General features: G+C 39.7%; 1 protein-coding gene across 1 annotated transcript in view; it reads left to right on the top strand.

The window, feature by feature from the left end:
• Positions 1 to 106: 106 nt before the first annotated feature.
• The window catches only part of LOC144292074 (uncharacterized), a 41486-nt gene continuing 23873 nt past the window's right edge, over positions 107 to 17719 (top strand). The window contains exons 1-3 of the mRNA XM_077861789.1: positions 107 to 643; positions 1505 to 2338; positions 2448 to 2974. Coding sequence (XP_077717915.1) covers positions 2296 to 2338; positions 2448 to 2974 — 570 coding nt within the window. The 5' untranslated portion in view covers positions 107 to 643; positions 1505 to 2295. The remainder of the gene's footprint in view (positions 644 to 1504; positions 2339 to 2447; positions 2975 to 17719) is intronic.

Below are 17719 nucleotides of genomic sequence, written 5' to 3'. Positions count from 1 at the left end.
TCAGGATCCTGTGTCCCACACCTTGTCCATTATGACTCATAATTGTGGTAGGTCCCCAGTGGTAAGGCCCCAAGGGATGGGCCTCACCTCCCCCTCTACGCCTACACAAACAATGGCAAGAAGACCCCAGAATGAAATATAGAGTCAGAGAATATAAACCCTTTCTGGAAAGAAATGAATGAAAAGAGAGATTAAGCTCCTCCCAATCTCTGTGCTAAATACTTAATACAGATTATTTAATTTAATCCTTAAAACAATAGTGCAGAATATGATCCACATGGCCATATGTGGATTAATCTCAGGCGATGGAGCCACCCTGATTTTTCAACACACAATAATCATGAAACACTACAGTGATGAGCAATAGGAAAGGGGGTACCTTATCTACACGGTTTTGAAGTACAGGATAGTTTATAAAGAAGAACATGTTTTTCTTGAAGAATTATAAGTAAAATTTACAAATTTACTGAAGGACAAATGAAGTCTGCCCTGGTCTGGACCTTGGCAGGCATTTCTAAGGTGTGCATATTAACCTACAAGGGGATACTCTGGTTTCTCTTCAGATCATATAAATCTTTCACCTTTTTACCTCCAAGGGGTCCACAACATGTAGCACCAAGAGAGGACTTGACCAGGATGAAAGGTAGAGTCAGTATTTTCAGCACCCCTGCCATCAATAGTTTGGGATTTTTACATTTAATAACAAATTGTTTATATTACAGTTTAAAATATACCTGCATAATAAATAATAAAATAGAACTGTATAGATGACATGTAAAATGATTATATATTTATATTATCCCATGTAATACTATTACTACCTATATCTACGGATAAAAGGAAAACTAAAATAGTATAATTAAACACATTGGCAATAATGGTTGGAAGAGGGTGTCTGCTAATTATGCCCATGCGCAGCAACCCCCAGTTTTGTAAATCAGTTTTCATTTAAACTCGGCCTTGGCCATATGCTTACAAATTGCCTATAGCTGTCATTATACCACAATGGCAGAGCTGAATATTTGCAACAGGGGCCCAAAGCCAAGATGTTGATCTCTTCGCCCTCTACAGAAAATATTTAACAATCACCTCCCTAGAATTATATACTGTGGAGTGCATTTATTTTTATTTCACATTTCCCTATTCCTCCAAGTTTCCTCAATGACCCTTTGTTGTTACATAGCCACTCCACCCATATTATCTGTCTTCCTCTGGATAAATTGTTTAAACTCTCATTCTTTTTCCTCAGTTGGAAAAGGAAAATATAAATATATTTACCTAGAGGAACTGTCAAGAGGACTTACTTGCAGAATACATATAAAGTTCTTACAAGTGCTTGGAGCATGCCTCATGCTCACTCTCCTTAGGCATACTTTGATTATATGGGTTATTATGGCATATTTGAACATAACAAAATATGGAAACAAAACTGTACCTTATTATTTGCTTCAACTTTTTATTTTAAATAATAGAATAAATGAAAATAGACCAATTTTCCTTTCAGACATTTCTAGTAGAACACCTGCTGCTGACATTCCTGGAACACAGCCATGCCAATGCATTTCCTAACTGTCAATGACTGCTTTTGTGCTACAATGGCAGAGGTGGTAAATCACAAGAGAGATCTTAGGCCAAACAGTCTAAATAAAATATTTGCAATCTGGCCCTGTACAGAAAAATGTTGGCAGCGTCTCTGTGCAAAATGAGTAAAGGAATGAATTCATAGCTATCACTAAAATTTAAGATACAAGAAGAAAATATATTGCTATATTTTACTGCATGAAAATGAAAAAAAAACTTGCAATGTAAAACGCAGCATAAGATGAAGCAAAAGACAAATGACAAACCATGAGGAAAACTTGCAACTTGTATAGCACATAATGGTCAACTATCCTCAAAATAAAAATCCATTCTAAAAATGGAAGTAAATCACTTAACACATCCTGTAGGAAAGTAGCAAAAGATGAAAAGCCTATTTATGAAAAGAAATATAAAAAATAGTTCTTAAAAATATAAATAGAAGTTCAACTTCACTTTTAATAAGATAAATATTAATTAAAACTATATTGAGATACCATTTCACATTCACAAGATTGAATAAAAATAATAACCTCGTGAAGCTATGGGAAAAACAGACATCTCACACACTGCTACTAAGGATGCAAAATACAACACTTTTGTGAAAGAATCTGGAAACCTGAACCAGCCCCGCCTTCCTGCCAATGCCTGACAAGTTCTTTTAGCAGGGACCTCACTTCTTACCTTGTACCCTGGGGAGCTAGCCAGGTCAACAGGATGCTACTGCTGGAAGTGATCATCATCTCATCCCTCTGGACTTGTAAGTTGTCCCCAAGTCATATGAGTCTACAGGAGAGACTTGAGAAATTATTTATTGTTGCCTTTTCCCATATCATTTGTTCACTGGAGTTTCTCTTCTTTGCTTGCAGTTGGCCTTGGGCAGGTGAAGTTAGAACAACATGAAATATCAGTTTCCAGAGCAAGAGATAAGACTGCTCGCATATCATGCAAGGTGATCACTGAGGATTTTAACAGTGAAGTTATACACTGGTACCGACACAAACCAGATCAGGAGATAGAACATCTAATAATGGTCCAAACAAGCTCTACTCAAGCTTCTTTAGATGGGAGGAAAAACAAACTTGAGGCAAGTAAAAATGCTGTTACTTCCACATCAACTTTGAGTATAAATTTCTTACAAGAAGACGACGAAGCCATGTACTACTGTGCCTGCTGGAAAGGATCCACAGCATCAGAGTTGCCAAAAGAAGCTGCACAAGAATCATCTTCAGGTCTGACCCACCCACATTCTTCTCAATATGAGCAACCACAAAAGCTGCACAGCTGGGTGACCACTCTGAGCCTCTGTCCCTTGGCAGTATTTCCTGAGCTTTGCAGGAAGACATCATTGGTTCTGCTCAGTGAATTCCACATGATATCAGCAATGATAGCATATGTATAACCATTTTGATACTATTTTCCTTGAAATTCACTTGTCTGAGAACTCTGAAAATACAAGGTGGTTGGTTCAGAGAAAGCTCCATCTGTCTATTAATTCATTTTAGAGAAAGAGATTTTTAGTACTGAATAGTTCAGAAGGAAGACAGAAAGGGGTATATGTTTTACATAAGTATTTCCTTTTATTACTATTCTCTGATTTTAGTCATAGGCATTAAAACTCCACATAAGTGCAATGATCTGTCAAACATAAAAATCGTATGTCTTTTATCAGTAGTCTGTGGCCATCCTGAAGGAACCTACTGACCATGAAATCCTGAAGTAGACAATCAGCTTTTTGGGGAAAGGAGAGAGCAAAGTATAAGTCCTGTATCCTAGAGTTAGAAGTAGCACCTCACTCCACATTCAAGGATCAATACTGGGACAAAACTAGGATTGAGCCATTGGAACAGGCTCCTGAGCAAATCAAGTGCCTCCAGCATGGTGGATATGTCTCTAAGACTTTGTTTTCCAGGGTTCTTCAAAGTAAACTAAAGATCCTGAATAAGGACCAGATGGTTAAAAAGAAAGATAATGCATTCTCCTTACATCTTTAAAGAAAAGAAAGGTAATGGCCATCACAAATCAATAAAACAAGAAATAATTATGTATAATTGAATTCTGTGATTAACATCTGGATGGTTGTGAATTTTCAAGAAACAGGGAAACACACAGTGTAAAAACTCTTCTCCCTCAGCTTTAGAAACCATTTTCAAAGGATAAGATAAATACTTTACTTCACAAAAATTTGGTACTTTTCATAACATGTTTATCTGACCATTTGATTGCCATGCCAGCAGTTTACCCCTGGTTCCGGAGATCATGACAACAGTTTCATTATGTATCATTCTAAGAATCATTGACCCTATCAAGTGCAGAGGTGCTATGGAAAGCAGAATGAATTCCTCCCACAGCAGTGTCAACCCCTTCCCAGGGGGCTAACTCAGGATCTTGTGTCCCACACCTTGTCCATTATGACTCATAATTGTGGTGGGTCCTCAGTGGTAAGACCCCAAGGGATGGGTCTCAATAGAGACTTGAGACCTCCCCCTACACACCTACAAAAACAATGGTAAGAAGATCCCAGAATGGAATATAGTGTCAGAGAATATAAAACTTTTCCAAAAAGAAGTAAATGAAAATTGGGTTTAAGTTCCTCACAGTATCTGTGCTAAATATCCTATACAGATTACTTAATTTAATCCTTAAAACAAGAGTGCAAAATTTGATGGCAAGGCCACATGGGGACTGATCTCAGGCAATGGAGCCACCCTCACTATTCAACACACATTAACCATGGAACTTTACACTGATGAACAATAGGGAGAGAGGTAACTTATCTAGGAGGCTTGGAAGTGAAAAAATACAATGTAGCTCTTTGAAAATATGTTTTCTGAAGAAATATACATAAAATTTATAAATTTACTGAAGCACAAACCAAGTCTGTCCTGATCTGAACCTTGGCAGGTGTGCATTCTAACCTCCAAAGGGTCCAGAACATGTAGCCCCATGAGGACTTGATTGAAATGGAGGGCCAAAGTTAGAGTCAGTATTTTCAGCACTCTTGCCATCAATAGTTTTGGATTTTTACATTTAGTAACCAATTGTTTTTATAACAATTTAAAATATAACTGCATAACAAAAAATACAGTAACTGTATAGATAACAAGTAGAATGGATGTATATTTATATTTTCCCGTGTAATAGTATTACTACTTAAACCTCCAGAAAAAAAGGAAAACCCAAAAACTGTAATAAACCACATTGGCAATAGTGTTTACCTTGGAACAGGAAGACTGCTAATTATGCCCATGCCCAGCAACCCCCAGTTTTGTAAATAAGGTTTTATTGAAAGTTGGCCTTGACCATATGCTTACACATTGTCTATAGCTGTTCTTGTACTACAAAGGCAGGGCTGAATATTTACAATGGAGATCTACAAATCCTAAAATATTCAGCCTTTGTTACATATCCACTCCCCCTCCATATTAACTGTCTTCCACAGGATAAATTGCTTGACATATCTTTGATTCTTATCCTTCAATTGGAAATAGAAAATATAAATATATTTACCTGGAGGAACTGTTGAGAGGACTTACTTACAGAATACATATAAAGTCTTACAAGTGCTTGGAGGATGCCTAATACTCACTCTCCATAAGCATACTTTGAATATATGGGTTATTATGGCATATTTGATCATAAGATAACAAAATACAGAACCCAAACTATGACTCACTATATGCTTCAATCTTTTATTTTAAATAATAGAATAAGGAAAAAATAGACCACTTTTCCTTACAGGCATTTCTAACAGAACACCTGCTGTTGACATGTCTGGAACACAGCCATACCTATGTATTACCTAACTGTCAATGACTGCTTTTGTGCTACAATAGCAGAGGTGGTGAATCACAGGCATCTTACATATTGCTGGTAAGGATGCAAAATACAACCCTGTTGTGCAGGAATTTGGAAATATCTAACAAAAACTTTTATGCATTTATAATTCAACCTAGGAAAAACACTTTTTGAAATTCACTCTTGAAGCTACAGTTTCAATACTATGAGCAAGTATATGCAAAAAGCTTCATCTGGTAATGGCAAAATCTTGAAAATGACATATCAAAACATAATGGATTTGATTGAATAAGTTATGACACATGCACCTAATGTGGGAGTATACACTGCTATATAGAATGTGAGGTGTAAAACCACCTGTAATTTATCTAGTGGCAATTCATAATTAGAAAGTGAAATTTTAAAAATAGTATAATTTACAGTAACAACAATAACTATCAAAAGACCTCTATAACACAGAGAGATGAGATGAAATTTAACTAAGCATGGGAAGGATTTCCATGCTAAAAACAATAAAACATTATTGACAGAAGCCATAGAAGAACCAAATAAATCTAGAGATATACCATATTCATAGATTGGAAGACTCAATAGTGATAAATGCGTTCAATGTAATCCCAACCAAATTCCCAGAAGAGCTCTTCATAGAAATCAACAAACTGGTTGCAAAATTTATATGGGAAGAGGAAAACATAGCATTGCCAAAACAGTTTTGAAAAGTACGTAAAATGCCATGAAGCTACAATGGTCAAGACAGTGGAGTATTGGTGAAAGCATAGACGCATAGATAAGAGGAACAGAATCCAGAAATAGGGCAACACATAAGCACTTAACTAATTCCTAACAATGACTGGGAAATCCAATGAAGAAAAGAGAGACCTTTCTCCACTGTTTATGAGACAACTGAACTTCTGTGTAGAAAATAATAAATTTCAATGCATATCAAACACCACATACACAAACTAACTAAAAACAGATGCTAGAACTAAGTTTTGTGATTCCTTAGCAAAGTATGATTCCCCAGCACACTACTTATGACTGGTTGTAATAATAGAGTTACTCATCTAACAAAGACAGCTGATTTTGTTAACTGTTTTCAATACAATGTATTATAAAGGTAGAAATTGAAAATAAAAGGAAGAATATTTTATCCACATTCTACTCATTGGAATGTATTGATAGCTTTCCTCTTTTGGGTTTTCCAATCTTGTCCAGTTTTCTAAGAGTTCACATCATGTGGACATCCAATTTATTCCATGGGACCTAGTAAAGAAGTCAAACTGCATCAGATTTCAGATTCTCCCAGGGTCAGAAGGGAGCTGTCCCAGGTTAGAGAAAACTCACTGATGTCTCAGAGGTTAAATGAAAAGGTCCAAGTTTCATCACCTGGCTCTTTGTACAGGGTCAGCCTGAGTCCACACCTGCTCTGACCCACCTGCCTCTCCCCTGGGGCTGAGGTCAGGGGCCACCGGAGCAGTTGTATTCATGGCAGGATGACCTGGGAGGACAGGAAGTACTGCTCCCTTCAGAGCCACCTGATTTCTTTCTTCCTGGGGACCAGGAGGTCTTGCTCAGAACCCTCCACTTTCCACATGAGGGTAGAGGGAAAGCCTTAGCTACTCTTTCTGTGCTGCTCAAGAGTTTTCTGCTAATAGCTTTTAAATGTATTCCTTTTAGACTATATAAGTTTTCAGCACCACTTACAAAGTGCACAGATGCACCACAGCAGGAAGAGGAGTAGAGGACAGGAAAACAATTGTCACTTGTTGAAATGCACTTCCAGGTCCAGGGTGGACTCTCTATTCTCTGGGTTGTCAGATCAGCAAACTAAAACTTAGATACTCTCCTTTCCCTGTAAATGCTGCCCTTGACCAAAAACAGTCTATCCCAGCCAGCCAGGCCCCAGACACCAAGAATATGTAACGTTTTCCTGGTTCTACATAAGATCAGATATGCAACCCCAGCCAATCAACCTAAGCCAAATACTTTCTCCTCATTCCCTGACTGACCTGCCAGCCTTGTGAAGAAATCCCTGACTTCCCAGCTCATCCTGGGCTGCTTCTAAGGCTCTACAAAACTATTTCTTGCTCTGAATCCCTGGGGCAGAGTGCTCCACCACTTATGAGGCTCTGAACTCCCCAATCCATGGATAGTTCTCCTTTGAATAAAGGACATCACATTCTAGAATATACATTGTATATTATTTTGTCATATGACACACTCAAGAGAGTATTTGGCTCGAGGTGTGAGACAGACTTCATTACACGCTAAGGCTGGTCATGACCAAAAGTTGTTGAGTCTTTGCTTTCAGCAGGGTTTGAACAAATGATAACAATAATTGAGAGAAAAATACTTTTGAAGGCTGACAACACAAACTAAAATTTAGTTTCATCAAATAATAGATGGTTGTGTATTATTCCCCCCTAAATAAGATTCTCTTATTGGTAGAAATCTAGAAAAATGCAAAGAAAAGTGTTACTCAATTTCTAAGCACCCACATTGCTCAACATCTATATTCAGACTCATTCCACCTGTCATTTGCTGTGCCGATGACAGCCCCACCGGCTCACTCCTTTCCACTTACCACTTTGGCCCAACTGCCCTACACCTGATGAGGGCCTGAATGATGGCTCTGGAATATTCTTTTAGCAGAATATTCTAGTCAACACTTCACCAAGTCAGTATAACCTCAAAGCCTGCATTTTGGGGCATTTGAGACTTCAATCTTGGTTATAGTTCAGCATATCTGTCTTTCAGTTTTTACCAAGAGGAGGAGCTCAGAAGCTAGGTCTGGTGGTGGGTGTGAAGGACCCAAACTTCCTGCCCCGGCCAACCCTTCCTGACCGTCTCCACTGCTTTCTTCTTCCAGGCTGACAGGCTGTCATTAGCATAATTTCCGTAACTACACCCAAAAGGCCCAGGTATACTTTCACATTTCCTTGGCAGTCAATACTACTTTTATTTCTCAAAGCTTCATTTCAGATGCATTCCTCAGCTGACCCTTCCTGAGGCCCCGCCTTTATCATTTCTGAGCATCTGACACTGGAACTGCAGCACCTGGTCCTGCTCCCTGGTCTGCACAGCCCCCCTGGCTCAATGCAGGCTACAGACACACATACACACACATGCACCTATTTTCCAAGACTATAATAGTTCTTATAATCCTACACTATGAAGACCCCAGAAATCATCTACTGCAATCAGTCCAGTTTTAAGGTGAAAGCATAACATTTCTTAAGTATTTTCTATGCATCTGGGACAGGCTACATGCTTTGCTCATATTCCCTACTTACACTGCCTGTAACTAAATGAGGTCTCTTTTGACAAATAAGGAAAAGGAGGAGAAACAGCTTGCCCGAGACTACACAACTCTCATGTTATGTTAGGGCATTTAAGTCTTCTGATGAGCCCTCTGGGATAAAGGCTCTAATATAGCTGCTCCCTTTTCAGCAGGGATCCCTGTTCTCTGCTTATCCCTGCCTCCCAAGCATACTCACTGCTCCATTAGTACCACGAGACCATTTGACGCTTGAGACCATTTGACGCTTGAGATTTGTGTCCAGTAAGAACTAGCTAACATCCACACCTACTTCCTCTTAGGCATGCCACATTGGAAGAGTTACTTAAAATGCCAGCCAAGCCTTCCCCATTTTAAAGGGGGGGAGGGAGTAGCATTCATCTCACAGGGTGATTTTCAGGATTTAATCCAACAATGAGCAGAAGTAATTAGCGCAGTGCTCAGGTATAATCTATATCCAATGAAGGACTGTTGTCACTGGAGCTCTGCTTGTACCGCCATTCCTTAGTATTTCTCAGTGCCCTGAGTACTGATGGTCTCTCACCCTCCCTTGTGGTCAGACCTAACCCTGTCCTCTGCCCCTCCCTCCTCCCACCTCTCTCTCACCAGTACCTGCAGGTGCCTCAGGGAAGCAGAAGCTCAGACCCTAACCTGCCCTCTGCAGTCTCCTTTCAACAGGTGCAGCCTTGAGGTCACACCAGGCTTCTGTCCACCTGGTAGGACACAGGGTCATGCTGTTCCAAACACATTCCTGTTTCCAGGTAAGTCTGGACTCCCTCCCAGGTGCAGGGCATAAGGGCTTATCCTGAGGCTCTGGCCACCACTGCCCCTTAGTGGTCCTCAAAGGCAGCCATGCAGTGATCAAACTTGAGCAGAGGCTATGGTCCTGTTGCCCCGCCCACTACTAGTTACTTTACAGTGGAGACTCGGAGCAGAAGCACAGGAAGCAGTAAGGCTAACTTCTCAGCACCCTCCTGCACTGGCATGACTGGGGTTCACTGTGGGGGGACATGATCCTCAGGCAGTTTGATGCATCAACTCTGGATGAGAACCAGGGCCCTCACCTTCCACTTCTGCTTGAATTCTGCTTGAATGCTACTCCATAAGGGATTTGGGGATTAGATTCCCTGGACTTCTTTTCTCTCGTCTGTAAAATAAGATGATTCAACTTCTACGATCGTGTGACAGATTTCAGTGTTAAAACAAAATTGTACAAATAACATAGCACTGTGTTCATTACCTTCTATAAAGTTAGGTGATTAATAAGAAAGAAGAAAGAAAAAGAAAGAAGAAAGAAAACTGGTGTTTCTGTTCTCCAGCTCCAAACAGGAAAACTCCTGCTGAATGTGGGGAAGAAGTAAAAGCTCTTTGAGGAGGTCTAGCTGAATTAAACCCATTTTCAATGAATTTTCAAAGTCTACATATGGCTCAATAACATTGGTAAATATAATTAATGAAAAGAAATTCTAAATAACTGAGACAAAATTGAACCCTCGGGGACACTCACTCCTCATCTGTCTCCATGAGCTTCTGTTTTTGATCCGGGAGATTTATGATTAAGAAATGCCTTCATCAAGATAAGAAGCTTTTGCACAGCAAAGGATACAGTCAACAAAACTCAAAGACAACCTACAGAATGGGAGAAGATATTTGCAAATGACATATCAGATAAAGGGCTAGTTTCCAAGATCTATAAAGAACTTCTTAAACTCAACACCAAAGAAACAAACAATCCAATCATGAAATGGGCAAAAGACATGAACAGAAATCTCACAGAAGAAGACATAGACATGGCCAACATGCACATGAGAAAATGCTCTGCATCACTTGCCATCAGGGAAATACAAATCAAAACCACAATGAGATACCACCTCACACCAGTGAGAATGGGAAAAATTAACAAGGCAGGAAACAACAAATGTTGGAGAGGATGTGGAGAAAAGGGAACCCTCTTACACTGTTGGTGGGAATGTGAACTGGTGCAGCCACTCTGGAAAACTGTGTGGAGGTTCCTCAAACAGTTAAAAATATACCTGCCCTACGACCCAGCAATTGCACTGTTGGGGATTTACCCCAAAGATACAAATGCAATGAAACGCCGGGACACCTGCACCCCGATGTTTCTAGCAGCAATGGCCACGATAGCCAAACTGTGGAAGGAGCCTCGGTGTCCAACGAAAGATGAGTGGATAAAGAAGATGTGGTTTATGTATACAATGGAATATTACTCAGCTATTAGAAATGACAAATACCCACCATTTGCTTCAACGTGGATGGAACTGGAGGGTATTATGCTGAGTGAAGTAAGTCAGTCGGAGAAGGACAAACATTATATGTTCTCATTCATTTGGGGAATATAAATAATAGTGAAAGGGAAAATAAGGGAAGGGAGAAGAAATGTGTGGGAAATATCAGAAAGGGAGACAGAACATAAAGACTGCTAACTCTGGGAAACGAACTAGGGGTGGTAGAAGGGGAGGAGGGCGGGGGGTGGGAGTGAATGGGTGACGGGCACTGGGTGTTATTCTGTATGTTAGTAAATTGAACACCAATAATAAAAAATAAATTAAAAAAAATAAAATAAAAAAAAAAAAAAAAAAAAAAAAGAAATGCCTTCTTTTATAAGAGTCCAGCTAACACCCACAGACACATACTCTTTTGAAGGCCTGGATCAAGGCTATGACTTCCAGCATGTGAGGAAGGGGTAGAGGTGGAGGCGCAGAAATCTTTGTTGGTCTGTTTGGGGGATGTTCCTCCATTCCGTCTTCCCCATTACCTAATACAAGCAAACCCTCTCCTCTTGTGGCATCCTCTCAGGGCCTGACTCCATAGAGCAGTGACTCTGAGTCCTGACTATTACACTTTAGTTAGGGAGAAACTAGCTAAATATGAAGACACTCTCAGGAGAAGTCAGCTCATGTCAATTAAATTATAATTTATCAAGATGATTCAATAGTACCTTTCAGTTACACATAACTGGAAGGACAGTGATCTTGGGCATGGAGCAATCGACCCTATGGGGGGCCGTGTAAGTTCAACTTTCGAGACATTTCCTCCACATGCCCTTCTCCTTTTGGCTATTTTGGCTAAGGTGAGCTTCACCAAGGACACTTTGGCCACACACACCAAAGGCAAACCATCCAGAGGCCACCCAGCCCACCTGTCCTAAGTAAACATGTGCTAATCAAATGTTATTTAAGTTGCTGATTCATAAAAACACTGGAATCATCTTATTTGAATGTAAAGCACCACGTTCAGTTGTTGACTCCCTTAGTGTCTGTTGAAATGAGATTGATATTTTGATCTTACTGAGGGCTTACATTACTTCATGGTGGGGGATTTTGCATAATGGAAGCTCAAAATATTCTGATAGGGATCCCTGGGTGGCGCAGTGGTTTAGCGCCTGCCTTTGGCCCAGGGCGCGATCCTGGAGACCCGGGATCGAATCCCACGTCGGGCTCCCGGTGCATGGAGCCTGCTTCTCCCTCTGCCTATGTCTCTCTCTCTCTCTCTCTCTCTCTCTCTGTGTGTGTGTGACTATCATAAATAAATAAAAATTAAAAAAAATATTTTGATAATTTGGGCATAACTCATTTTACTTCATTTCTGATGTGGTTAAAGACACAGTGACTCTGAACAACATGACCAATATTATGTTACCAAATTAAGGCTGATTAAGTTTCAGAATATTTTATTTTATTTTTTATTATTTTTTTTTAAGTTTCAGAATATTTTAAATATCAGTATTTTCATAGGTCTATTATCAACTGCCTGCACATGCTAGTATTTTGGAAAAATTCATGGCTATTACCTCAGACTCACCTTGTAAAAATCATAATTCTAAAAATTGCCTGGGACATCTGGGAATCCATGTTGACTGTTTTGTGTTGGGTGTTCAGTCACGAGAACCTGCCCAGGGACACAGCCTGACAGAGGAAGAGCACAACTTTGAAGAGGTCACCTAGGTACACTGGGATCAGAATAGCTTATTTTATGTCATTTCCATATTCCCTAAATTATCTCATAGAAATTTTGTATTATATTTGAATCCTATTTTAAAATTTATTTTAAAAGAATTCACATGATTCTTAATATTGAAAATCTCTGCATATTACTCAGCACTTAGACACCACATGTGAAATTTGTTATTTTAAATTCCTGTAACTGGCTCTATCTTGACCACTTTTCTCCCCTCTTCTCAAACCTTGGCTTCATTTAGAAAACAAAATTTTATTTTCTCTCAATTCCCATTGCTCTCTGCCAAGTTAGAGACAAGGTTTATTCTTGGAGAGCTCAGAGTAGCTTCTTGACCAGACTGTCTTTTCCTCTGTGTAGGATAGATACAAAGTCCTAAAGAGAGTGGCACCAAAATGCCATCTTCTTATTAACAAAGTACTGTAATTTCTTGCTTGATGTCTTGCAAGATGTCTCTTGCATCCCCATGCATATGCAGGAATGAGATCACATCTAGCAGAACTGCACACAGTGTTGCACACAGGCAGTTTCCTTCAGCAAAGATGTTTGGCACCTTTATTGCCTGAATATGTGACCTCCTAATTTGGGGAAATGTTGCTAGAAAATCATTTTCATGTGATCTTCACCTGGAGACTGGCAAAAGATAAAATTTCAGTTAGTACTCTGTGTGTCCCTTTCTTTGTGGGCACACATTTCTCTCCCAGTCAAATGATAAGCATGGATGCTGAGGGGCATAAAGGCTGGGTTCTCCGAAACCTTGCTTCCCACCCAGGATGGACACTCCTGGTTTCTCCACACTGCTCTCTGCCCCTTTGGCTAACCCCCATGCATTCCACTAATGGACATCTTTGCTCTGATTGCCAGCAGATCTTGGCCATTCAAAGCTGAAGTTTAAAACCATCACCATGTCACCTGACATAAGCATTCCTTCTTGGGCATTAGATTTCCAAGCCTGTGGAAACAGAGCTCTGGGAGAAAAGAAACAAATTCATTCAGTGGGTTAGTTGGTATGAAAGAGAATGACCTCTCCCACTGGCCGGCCCCTCTTAGTTCTGAGTATAAACCTCCAGCTCTGGAGTAGGTGCCACAATATGTTGGATGCAGTTTGATGCTGCCAACCCAAAGCCACTGTCAGGGAGGGACCCCTTAGCTGAATCTGCTTCCACTTCCCAATCTCCTGCTGATGCTCCCAATGACTGCTTCAAAGCAGCTCCCAGAAAATAAGGAACACCATAGATGCAGCCCATGAGGGTCTGCCTCTTAAGGTCCAGAGCAAGGTAAAGAAAGGTAGATGATTCTTGTAGAGGAGCAAAAGGAAGAAATCAAGAAGATGGTCACAAAAGTGGGTTATGTTTGTCCCCAAATTAGTAAAATAATTTAGGGCATAGGGGGGAGATTAAATCTAGTTTGTTTCTTTTCACTTTCCACAAAGCCACCAAGGTCATATCCCTAACAGAACAGGATGTGCCCTATTGCTTTGATAACAAACAGGAAACTCGATAACTGTTTAGAGATTATCATTTAAAGTCTGTGCTTTTCTGTTTGATGAGCTAAGAAAGGAACTTGTGGATTATTTAAAATGCTTTTGTTCTTAGATTAAATAATGGATTCTCTGGTGTTTGATGACTTATTCAGTTAGTCAGCCATACATAAGTTAAATAAAACAAATAATATAAAAGAGATCCATGTCTAGATAAATGAATTATGAATCAGTATTTTGATGAATGAATTCTGTGTTCTCAGTGTTCTTTACTACGTAAGCAATTGTTTGGGAGCTCAAAAAAATCTCAAACTCTTATTAAATAATTGAAACTAAAGAAATGCTTGTCACTTTCATGACAACAAAATCTGCCTTCCACACTTATATTGATAGATTCATCTTGGGCAGCCCAGGTGGCTCAGCGATTTAGCACCGCCTTCAGCCCAGGGCCTGATCCTGGAGACCCGGGATGGAGTTCCACGTCAGGCTCCCTGCGTGTAGTCTGCTTCTCCCTCGGCCTGTGTCTCTGCCTCTCTCTCTCTCTCTGTCTCTCATGAATAAATAAATAAAATCTTTTTTTTTTTTTAAAAGGACTCTGAATCCTGTCTGTCACATCCCAGTCCTAGATCAACAGCAATTCATAGACATAAAGGCCAAACCCAGCAGGCTGGTCCTCATGTTTCTGAGCCAAGTTTTTGCAGTTTGGATATCAGGGGGAATGGCTGAGTGAGTGTGAGAACCATCCTATCTAAGCCAGAAGGACACATTCATACCAGGAATTTCTTTCCAGATTTCCTGATGGGAGCCCTCTTACCTCATCTGCCCAGCACTCATGGGGCACAGGAAGCTCCAAATTGCTCATATCGGTGACAAATCATGAAGAACTTCAGAGAGCTTACTAAGCCACCACTTCTTCTGAGAAACCTGAACCAGCCCACCCTCCTGCCACTGATCTGACAAGTCCTGCTAAAGGGATCTCACTTCTTACCTTGTGTCTGGGGATCCAGCCAGGCCAACAGGATGCCACTGCTGGAAGCGGTCATCTTCTCTTCCCTCTGGACCTGTGAGTTGTCTCTAAGTCACATCAGTCTGCAGAAAAGACTCGAGAAATGATTTATTGTTATCTTTTCCCATATCATTTATTCATGGAAATTTCTCTTCTTTGTTTGCAGTTGGTCTTGGGCAGGTGAGGTTGGAACAACCTCAAATATCAATTTCTGGAACAAAATATAAGAGCATTAACATATTATGCAAGTTGCATGCTCAAAACTTTAACACTAAAGTGATACACTGGTACCGACAGAAACCAGAGCAGGACATAGAACATCTAACATGGGTCCAAACAAGCGCTAGCAAAGTCCCATCTTTAGATGGGAGGAAAAACAAACTTGAGGCAAGTAAAAATGCTCTTACTTCCACTTCAACTTTGAAAATAAATTTCTTACAAGAAGAAGATGAGGCCATGTACTACTGTTCCTGCTGGAGTAGGATCCACAGCATCAGAGTTGACAAGAGAAGCTGCATAAGAACCATCTTCAGGTCTGACCCACTCACATCCTTCTCAACATGGGCAACCACAGCTGTGTACCCAGCCTGAGCCTCTCTCCCTTGGCAGTATTTCCTGAGCTTTGCAGGAAGACATCATCAGCTCTGCTCAGACAGTGAATCCCACATAATATCAGCAATGATGGCATATGTATAAGAATTTTGATACTGTTTTCCTTGAAATTCACTTGTCTGGGAACTCTGAAAATATAGGGTGGATGGTTCAGAGAAAACTCCATTTGTTTGTTAACTCAATTTAGAGGAAGATATTTTTAGTACTTGAATGGTTCAGAAAGGGTATACATTTTACATAAATATTTCCCTGTTATTGGGTTATTTCTGATTTTACTCATAGGCATACTATTCCTCAGAGATGCAAAGATCTGTCAAATGTAAAAATTGGTGCCTTTTGTTAGTGTCTCTGGCCATCCTGAAGGAATCTAGTGACCATTAAATCCTGAGGTAAACAATCAGCTATTTCAGGGATAGGAGAGACCGAGGAATAAATCCTGTGTCCTAGAGGTAGAAAGAGCACCTGACTCCACATTCAAGGATCAATACTGGGACAAAACAACCACTGCTCCATTGGAACAGGCCCCTGAGCAAATGAAGTGCCTCCAGAATGGTAGATATATACCTCTAAGACTTTATTTTCCAAGGCTGTACAAAGAAAAATAAAGATCCTGAATAAGGATTAGATGGCTAAAAGAAAGATAATACACACTCCCTACATGTCTAAAGAAAAGAAAGGCAATGTCCATCACAAATCAATAAAACAAGAAATAATTATGTATAATTGAATTCTGTGATTAACATCTGGATGGTTGTGAATTTTCAAGAAATAGGGAAACACACAGTGTAAAAACTTCTCTCCCACAGATTTAGAATCCACTTTCAAAGGATGAGATAAATCCTTTACTTCAAAAATTTGGTACTTTTGGTAACATGTTTATCTGACCATTTAATTGCCATGCTGGCAATTTAACCCTGGTTCTTGAGATCATGACAACACCTTCATTCTGTATCATTTTAAGAATGAGGAGACCTTATCAAGTGCAGAGATGCCATGGAAAGCAGAATGAATTCCTCCCACAGCAGTGTCAACCCCTTCCCGGGGGCAAACTCAGGATCTTGTGTCCCACACCTTGTCCATTATGACCCCTACTTGATTTGGGTCCCCAGTGGGAAGACCTTGAGGGATGAGTGTCAACCTGGCCTCACCTGGCCCCTAACACTCCCTAACACCCCTAAGAAGACCCAGAATGGAATATAGTTTCAGAGAATAAGAGCCCTTTAAAGAGAAGTGAATGAAAAGAAGGATTAAGCTTCTCCCAGTCTCTGTGCTAAATACTTTATACAGATTATTTCATTTAATTCTTAAAATAACTGTGCAAAATCAGATTACTGTGGACACATGAGGACTAACCTCAGGAGATGGAGCCACCCTGACTATTCAATATACATTTAACCATGAAACATAATACTGATGAGCAATAGGGAAAGGGATACCTTATCTAGGAGGCTTTGAGTGACAGGATCCTCTGTAACTGTTAGGAAACATGTCTTTTTTGAAGAATTATAAGTAAAATTTATAAATTATTGAAGGACAAACCAAATCTGCCCTAATCTAGACTTTGATAGGCAATTCTAAGGGATGCATATTAACCTCCAAGGGCCCAGAACATGTAGCCCCAAGAGAAGACTTGATCAAGATGGAGGGCTAAAGATAGAGTCAGTATTTTTAGCACTCTTGCCATCAGTATTTTTGGATTTTTACATTTAATAATAAATGTTTTATAAAATAGTTTAAAATATAACTGCATAACAAATAATAAAATAAAAGTGTATAGATGACATGTAAAATGGTCACGTATTTATGTTTTCCCATGTAATAATATTACTACTTATATCTCCAGAAAAAAGCAAAACTAAAAAACTATAATTAACCACATTGGCAATAGTAGTTACCTTGGAACAGAGGTCTGCTAATTATGTCCATCCCCAGCAACCCCTGGTTTTGTAAATAAGGTTTTATTGAAACTTGG

The sequence above is a fragment of the Canis aureus genome, chromosome 21 (genome assembly GCF_053574225.1).
Source record: "Canis aureus isolate CA01 chromosome 21, VMU_Caureus_v.1.0, whole genome shotgun sequence".
NCBI lineage: Eukaryota > Metazoa > Chordata > Mammalia > Carnivora > Canidae > Canis > Canis aureus.
Note: the sequence above shows the minus strand (reverse complement) of the source record. Positions and strands in the feature narration are given on the sequence as shown.